This window comes from Saccostrea cucullata, unplaced genomic scaffold (assembly GCF_032062105.1).
Source record: "Saccostrea cucullata isolate Sc308-1 unplaced genomic scaffold, CSIRO_AGI_Scuc_v1 ctg16745, whole genome shotgun sequence".
NCBI classification, from domain to species: domain Eukaryota; kingdom Metazoa; phylum Mollusca; class Bivalvia; order Ostreida; family Ostreidae; genus Saccostrea; species Saccostrea cuccullata.
Window position 1 is genome coordinate 949 of NW_026941059.1, and position 8,895 is coordinate 9,843.

The 8,895-nt window shown below is 33.7% G+C and overlaps 1 protein-coding gene and 1 long non-coding RNA gene across 2 annotated transcripts; one reads left to right on the forward strand and one right to left on the reverse strand.

Annotated features, from left to right (window-relative positions):
• Nucleotides 1-549: 549 nt before the first annotated feature.
• On the forward strand, nt 550-1,692 carry LOC134257037 (uncharacterized). Its single transcript, XR_009989840.1, has 3 exons — nt 550-936; nt 1,172-1,275; nt 1,497-1,692. It is a non-coding gene; the product is annotated as an uncharacterized LOC134257037 (long non-coding RNA).
• Nucleotides 1,693-1,736: 44 nt separating this feature from the next.
• Nucleotides 1,737-5,491, reverse strand: LOC134257038 (uncharacterized). Its single transcript, XM_062739693.1, has 6 exons — nt 5,444-5,491; nt 4,605-4,658; nt 3,488-3,616; nt 3,158-3,361; nt 2,545-2,607; nt 1,737-1,794 (listed from the first exon to the last, which is right to left on the reverse strand). The coding sequence occupies exons 1-6, from the start codon at nt 5,482-5,484 to the stop codon at nt 1,737-1,739; spliced, it is 549 nt and encodes a 182-aa protein (XP_062595677.1). The 5' UTR covers nt 5,485-5,491.
• Nucleotides 5,492-8,895: the final 3,404 nt, after the last annotated feature.

Genomic DNA, 8,895 nt, shown 5'->3' on the forward strand with positions numbered 1-8,895 from the left:
TATGGCGAAAATTCGAAAAAGCTATATTTAGCACATAGGTCACAGTCAAGGTCACAAGGTCATTGATCTTGGTGTCAGTTGAAGGTGCCTAATTAGTGGAGTATGCATACCAAATATGAAGTCTCTATCTCTCACGGTTTTAAAGTTATGGCGAAAGTTCGAAAAAGCTATTTTTAGCATATAGGTCACAGTCAAGGTCACAGACCTTGGTGTCAGTTGAAAGTGCCTAATTAGTGGAGTATGCATACCAAATATGAAGTCTCTATCTCTCACCGTTCAGAAGTTATGGCAAAAGTTCCAAAAAGCTATTTTTAGCATAAAGGTCACAGTCATGGTCACAAGGTCATTGACCTTGGTGTCAGTTGAAAGTGCCTAATTAGTGGAGTATGCATACCAAATATGAAGTCTCTATCTCTCACGGTTCAGAAGTTATGGCGAAAGTTCGAAAAAGCTATTTTTAGCATAAAGGTCACAATCAAGGTCATAAGGTCATTGACCTTGGTGTCAGTTGAAAATGTTTTTGTAGTGGAGTATCCATACCAAATATGAAGTCTCTAAGTCTCATGGTTCAAAAGTTATGGCGAAGGTTAAAGTTGACAACAGACAAACAAACAGACAGACATACAGCTAAACAGACAAACAGGACAAAAACAATATGCGCCCCCAAAAAATTTGGGTGCATAAAAACTGTCTTGGAGTTAACAGCAGTTCTCTGTTTCTCCTGAATGTTATGTACAATTTGATCGGGATCGGAAGAATGTTTCAAAAAGTCGGGCTCAGTGATCAATTAATTTAAACAACAGACCGCCAAAATTTAACCTTGGCCTCCATGTTGCAACGTCTGCTCTGTCTAAAGGAAGAAGTTTGTTGACCAGACAGCCTGAGATCGTATTGCTGTATCAACCAAAAGATGCAGATACACGTATTTCATATGCGGTAGGTCAGTCATATTTTTTTTAACATGTGTGTCACTGTGATGATGAAAATAAATACTCTAGGCCTAGGACTGAGCTACCAGGCTATGTACGTTTCAGCCAATATGCCCATGATTCAAATCTTTCAATCAGCTCATAGAATTTTATTATGGTTAACCACAGTTAAAGGTGTTAATTTTGGTGAGCCATGGGCTGTAATCTCGAGCAATGATTTACCATACATTTTTTTTTGGTAGCGTCTGTGCATGAGGAGGAGATTTCTGAAAAAGAATAAGTGCTTATTCAACTTACTGCGATTTTAACGGGCTTAAAGCTTGGTCCATGGATGGTTATGTTTGAGGTATATATATTCTTTTATTTCTTTTTTTATTGCTTGTTTAATTAAAAACAGTCAACTATGAAGTTGTCATTATTATAAATAATATTTTAAACAAATTGATATTAAATTGAAGAACCCAAACTTGTGTTTATAAAAAGATTTTAAAAGGAATAAAAGCAATGAATTTAAATATTATTAATATTGCACCATTATAATTTAAGAACTTTTTTTTTAATTGATAGGATTTGACAATTCGACTGCAAGTGCTGCTGCAAGAAATTAAACATGCAGAGACCTTACAAATTACAAAGAAGTCTGAAGAAAATTTTTATTGGACAGATGGGTGTAAAGCACAGACCTGAGATATAAATTGAATTGTGAGAAATATGAATCAGGGATGCAGGTAGAAAATGGCAAATGTGATCCAGATTGATAAAAAATGTGTAAAGTTTTTTCTTGTTTTGTAAATATTCAATGCTATGTCAATTGTTATTTTTTCCCCAATACCTAATAGTGTTGAACATTTCACTCCCACTTTTGCTTAAATAGAATGAATAAATTTCCATTTATTTAATATGAATATTAAAAAATGCCACATTTTTTCTATGATGAACTTGTGGCTTAAATAAGAGATCCAGTTTTTTTTCCATACATGCTCCTATTTGTTTGTCAAAGATATAAGATCCAATACATTGCTCATGAACATAATGTGTAATTTTGTTCATTCATTTATATGTTTTTTTCTCATAATGATATAATAAATTGTATATAATTTTGCACATTGTTGATGGTTTTGTAACTCTTTAATCTCGGAAAAGAAAAACAAGTAAACAACGATCCGTAAGATAACATGCAATTTCTATGAATAGCTATGGTGTCATCCAATATCTTCTAAATATGTGATTATAATCTATATTGAAGCTTAAGATTTGTTCTATAAATAATAAATAAACATAATAAATTATTGCTTCTCAAATATTCTTGAAAAAAACTTTGATTTAATTTTTTTTTAACACGTGTTTTTATATCTGTAGATGACGCAATCTGTGGGTGGATTCGAGATCACGTGACGAAAACAATCCCGTCTTTTGACTGCACCGTATGCCAAGGGTTTATGAGAGAAGCGTATCAGGAACACTTGGCTAGCGAAGATGTTATAGCTTTTAATGTTACCAATTTGATATCTATGTCTTCTTAAATAAACTGTTAAAATTTCTTTGAATATTTTGAAAGAAACCCCTTATTATTCTCATATTTTTCTTGTTGTTGCTTATAAGCAAGCATACGTACTTTTTCTTTAGTTCTTGATTCTCCTTCTCTAACAAATCATATTTATTCTGTAGTTCGGTGACCCTGTAGTAATATTTGGATATAAATTATTGAAGATGAATTAAATGCATTGCTCTCCTATAAAGAGGCACGTATGCTATAAACATTTTATATGACAAGTTTTAGTTGACCATTTTCTTAAAATTGGGGTCCATTGGTGCAGGGACTATGTTTGTTTGCTTTTTTACATTTTATCCTCAAGTACATAAAATCAAAATCAAATGAAACTGATTCAAGCTCTTCAGAGAAGCTGGAAGTTCAAGAAATAATGCAACCCGTACCTAAGGTACATCGTACCTCAATTTTCAGATATAAATAACGCCTCGGAATGGAGTTGGAGGGGTAAAGTAACGCGTGTGTTCGTTTATGTGTATTAGCGATGCACAAAACGGATGTAAAGTAATTTAGCATAGAGATCGATGTCAAATGCTGATATATACCGGCATGCTCCTTGAGAGGGGATTCTTCGCTTTGGGATACATTTGGGATTTCTTAAAAGAGTTCAATTAATCGATACCACCAGTCGTAGCTATGATTCTATTCAGAATACATCAGAAAAAATACGTATGAATACCTTTTTATCCACAGAGAATGTCCTGCATGATCTGTGTCATTGGTTTTTGACATTCCCCGATACCGATTCTCTTTTTTTTCGAATTCTTTTTCAGTCTTCAGAATCTCCAATTTCTTCCGTAATTTTTCCAGTTCTTCCTTGGCATTCTCAAGTTCTCTTGAAGTCCTCTCTCTCTGTTCTTCAGATATTTTTAGATCTTCTAAACTAGAGAAGTAGTCAATGGTACAAAAATGCAGAAAATTAAAATATAAAAAGATTCAAAACCAATATGTATGGTGAATCTATAATTGAAATAAAACTATTCATTAAATTTATAAACTTTTCACCTACGTTTTGCAATATCCTCTCTTCAAATTCTCCATTTCCTGATCTTTTTTTACACGTGCAAACACAATGCTGTGTTCTCGTTCTTTCAGTTCCCTTTTCAGACTTTCTTTCTCTTTCACTAAAGTTTTACATCTGTTAAAATCATTATATTCATGTATATATATATATATATATATATATATATATATATATATATATATATATATATATATATATATATATATATATATATATGTTATCCCTCGCTCTAATTATCAATAACCAAATGTGAAAGAAAATGAAGAAAATTGCAACTACAGGTATATACATTTAACGATGCAAGTCTAAAGCACTGCGTTTTGTAAATCATCTTTTACAAGAAATATAATATTCAAGTGCAAGAAATATAATATACTAGTATGATTTTTGCAACCTTGTTTTTGTCTTCAAATATTTCTCACTGAGAAGTGCTTATTTTATTTTGTGTCCTTGTAGAAGGTCTGTGCAGTCATAAAATTAGTCATTACAGATAAATATCACAAATAAGAGTTGACTTAAATATTGTTGGCGTACTGAATGTACGATATATACTTAAGGAATCACTGACTAGTTTTTAAGAGTATGCCAGGACATCAACGATAGTAGGACAGGTGGGATAATTTGCCTAACAGGCAAATCCCACGTTATCTTCCATTTGCTCCCAATTTTTATATGACGCGACATATCAAGAAAAATCGGGCGGCAGAAGCGACTTATAAAAAAATCGGGGAGCGGATGGAAGATCTAATTTTAATTAGATTGGTTGAAAACGTGCCAGGATAATTTGTTCCTAACAGACTTCGTCCGTTGTGCAAATTAACCCACATTTCCAACTATCATTGATGCCCAGGCATACTTAACAAATTTGACAGTGATTCCTGAAGTTTGACTGGGAAACCTATTACACCTAATATTTGTTTAACATCGGGAAAGTTGTTTACAAAAAGATGTTTACAAATGGATGTTTTCTGAGTGGAAAAGAAGACGTTTTAAAAAGTTAATGAAGTATATTAAGTTGTAAATTGATTGTTTCTAGTTAGATGAGGTAGTTTTGCGGTAATAATAGAAAGGTATTGTATCAAGTTTGAAAAAAAAACTTTACCTTTCCAATAGATTAGTATTTTCATTGTCTTTCATCTGAAGCGCGATTCCAAATCTACAAAAAAGAGAAAATGCAACAAATATTTTTCACTTAGCTTTTTAAAATACATGTACTAGTATTTATTTTAAAAAAAAAACAGAAGAGTGATTACACAAAATTTCCTAGTTTTACTAGAACGATCTTGCAATAATTTGGCTGAGTTTTTGCTTGGTTTATTATTATTTGGGAATGGAAGCTTTCTTGGTGTGAACGCCTCTACCTCCTGTATATTTGAATCTTTAATTAAGTAGATTTGCTGTCTGTTTCGTAAAAAAGAACTTTTTCATGTTTTACTGCTTTAAGTAATTGCAATTCTAGTCCAAATAAAGCTATGAACGATATATGTATACACATTTGACAACATTCCGTTTATAATTGTATATCTAATGTAGCACCATCTCCTAGCTCCAAATATTAAAACGTTTTCTGAGATCAACCACTTGTCAACCATGATTTTTTTTTTTTAAAAAGCTAGCCTGCCGATTTGATTGGCAGCTAGCTACCCGCGCTTCTTGATATTCTGGGATATTCTGGCTGTTGTGACAATAAGTCAGGCTTTTTTATTTACCGCTAGATTTGTCGTTTGGATTAGATACTGCGTGGGAGTTTTTATTTTAAAAATCTAAAGGGTTTCTATACATGTGGTCTGGAAAATGAAAGTGTTACACAAAGACAGACAGACCTACCGGTATATTAATATCCACCCTTTTATTGTAAGTGAGGGACAATAAATGTTACAGTAAATTTAGGTTTATTCTTTAAAGTGATACACACGATTTCCTAAAGAAAATGGAACGTACCTGAAATTTTTCCCTTGTTCTTCATAAAGGTTTTTATCCATTTTCCTTATATATGGATATGCATCCCCCCCCCCTTTTTGGAAAAAAAATATTGATCCGCGCCTGGTGACAAACATGTACAATTTACATGTAAATGAACCAATTAGAAAGACTATCAAAGTTAAATTAAGAACAGCCTGAAATTGGCTCCTTTACCATATGGTATGAAAACAGACTTTTATTTTATTTGGAATAACAAAAGTTACTGACACCTTTGTAAGATTATTGTACCTTTTCTTTCGAGATTCATTGTCTCTCAGCTTCCGTTTTAGATCCCACACTTCATTTTCCTTTTGTCGTATTAGTTTTTCTACTCTATATAGAATTTATGATTATTATATTTTTTAATTCAAGATGACTGCATATATGGATATATCTAAAATGTTCGAAAAATATATAATTTACTAACATTGCATTATCTTCAAGGGATCTCTGGTAGCGTTTATGAACCCGATCTATTTCTTCTGTTGTAGTCCTCCACATATTCTTCTTTTGCCTGATAAACAATTTAGACTGAAATTAATCTGGTGGTCATTTAAGATTTTACATTGTATGTAGTACTGCTTTTTAGTCTAGTCGCTTGCATCGCAAGTGGTCAGAGCGTTTGTTCTATTTTGAGCGTCAAAAGGTCCACTGCGGGTGGAGACCGTCATAAATAACAAAGGCCCAGTGTCGCAGTAGGTGCTGGCACAATAAAGACCCTTGCTCAATGACCCTTATTGCAATGAAATTTTACATCCTCCAGTGGCAAATGAAGACGTCTCCATTTGATTTTGATAAATTCTCAAGAGTTCAGACGTCGTAAATTTAAACTGTTAACAAATCTGCATACATGTGTATCCGTGCTTATGATTTAATTTATTGTAATGTTCAAAATAAAAATAGCCATTTCCTAAGATCCTTTCTAGCCCTGTAAAGTGCCCCCCCCCCCCCCGTAATATTTGTTCTTTCCTATTTATTGTTTAGTCTATTTTCACACAATAAAAGGAGCAATTTTGTCAGCTTGGGTAGGAAAAGCAAAATATGTAATTTTCTTAAGCTTTTAGCTTTGAACTTACTAGAATATTTGAAAATTTTATCAAACAACATTATACATTTGTTGACAGGGGAATAGAGGGAAACTTTGAGCTTTTGCAATGAACCGGAGTGCAGCTGTATGGTCTAAGGCCGTAGGCCGTGGGCATTGATTTTGAGGTCAAAACTCGATAAGGTCAAGGTCCTTTAAATAAGAAAACTCAGTTTTAAAGTATATCATTGAGGGAGTCAGCGAGGGAAATAGGCTTGCTCCGGGGAAACTGGAATCTTGCTGACTCCCTTAATGATATAATTTAACTGTTTCATTATACCGATGTATTACATGAAAGTTAATTGAGCTTCATTATGAATATTCATGATTTTAATTTGGAACATCTCTGTACTTTCCATATGATTAAAAGGAACCACTGGGTTTATACATAGGTGTGTATCAGTTCATCAAACTGACGCACCTTTTTGCAGGGAATCAGTCTTTTTAGGGTGATTTTGCAATGCAAAATTTATACATGTATATCAATCTCTCGTCCCTCTTGTCCCCCGCCCCTTGTTTTAGTAGTATTTATAGTATTACATGTCGCTATTTTTAGCGCAGGGGCATCCGAGGAGAGTTATTGCGTATAAAACAGGTTCCGTCCGTCTTTCTGTCTGTATTAACGCTTATAACTGTTTCCATAAACTAAATATCTCGAGAACCCTTTGAGCTTTTGCAATGAAATTTAGCATAGCAACTCCCTATGGAAAAGATATATACCCTATTGATTTTGAGGTCAAAAGGTCAAAGGTCAAGGTCATAAATAAGCAAATTCTCTCTGTTAAAACATGTGTTTCCACACGATATCTCTAGAACCATTTGAGCTATTGCAATGAAATTTTACATAACAACTCCCTTTGGCCTAAAGAAGACTCCTATTGATTTTGAGGTCAAAAGGTCAAAATTTAAGGTCGTAAATTTATACATTCTGTCTGTGTGTAACACTATCATAAAAAAATCGATATTTCAAGAAGATTTAAAGAATATGCAATGTAATCTTATACCAAAACTGACATACATGTCTCTCGCCCCTCTCAAAGTGCCCCGCCCCGTTTGTTTTATTAGTATTTATAGTATTACATGTCGCTATTTTTAGCGCAGGGGCATGAGGAGAGTTATTGCGTATAAAACAGGTTATCGGCGGACTTTATGTTCTTATTACATCTATTATAACTGTTTAATAAAGGCTAAATAAATCAAACACCATGGATTGTGTAAAATTTTGAGAATACCGAACATGAAAACATGAATATATACATGTATGTGACTTCTATTCTGCATATACTTCTCACCGTGTAAAGTGACTCCGTGGTCTAGTGGTTATGTCTCTCGCTTCAAATGTGAGAGGCCCCGGGATCGAATCTCTGTCGAATCTTTCTTTTTTTTTTTTTTTAAATACTTTTTTTTACTAAATGATTGTATTCAGCATGTGAAATGAAAAATTTATGAGGTTATAAAATCATCGTTACAGTGTGATAAATATTCCATATAAAAAAATCTTCTATACACTTAATAAAGAATAAGCAATCAAATCTTTATATGCATATTGACATACATGTATTTTATTTCCTTCAGTATACATGTATACATTTAATAGTTCTACAAATTCAGTCAGGGGGAGCCGACTTTTTCCCTAAGCGGGGGACATGAATTCTCTGAATTAGCTTGTTAGTTTTCTTCTTGGTGTAAGGGAGATGATTCAAATAACTCAAAACCTGATTTCATCTAATATTTTTGTCCCCCGCTTGAAAAGTGGGGGATATTAATTTGGGTTTGTCCGTCCGTCCGTCCGTCTGTCCGTCCGTCCGTCTTTCTGTCTGTCTGTAACGCTTTCGTTTCCACACGATATCTCGAGAACCCTTTGAGCTTTTGCAATGAAATTTAGCATAGCAACTCCCTATGCACTAAAGAAGACCCCTATTGATTTTGAGGTCAAAAGGTCAAAGGTCAAGGTCATAAATAAGCAAATTCTGTCTGTTAAAACACTTTCGTTTCCACACGATATCTCTAGAACCATTTGAGCTATTGCAATGAAATTTTACATAACAACTCCCTGTGGCCTAATGAAGACCCCTATTGATTTTGAGGTCAAAAGGTCAAAGTTCAAGGTCGTAAATTTATACATTCTGTCTGTGTGTAACACTATCATTTCCGGGCGATATTTCAAGAAGATTTTGAGCTTATGCAATGTAATTTTATACCAAAACTCCCTAGGACGTCTCTCGCCCCTCTCAAAGTGCCCCGCCCCGTTTGTTTTATTAGTATTTATAGTATTACTTGTCGCTATTTTCAGCGCAGGGGCATGAGGAGAGTTATTGCGTATAAAACAGGTTCTCAGCGGACTTTA

Bases quoted from the DNA above. Each gene is read 5' to 3' on its own strand.
- LOC134257038 (XM_062739693.1), bottom strand. From the start codon at position 5,484: ATGGATAAAAACCTTTATGAAGAACAAGGGAAAAATTTCAG. The intron at 2,608-3,157 runs GTATTCATACGT...ATATTACTACAG, and splicing joins CATTCTCTGTGGATAAAAAG to GGTCACCGAACTACAGAATA. The intron at 1,795-2,544 runs GTACGTATGCTT...ATTCTATTTAAG, and splicing joins AATCAAGAACTAAAGAAAAA to CAAAAGTGGGAGTGAAATGT.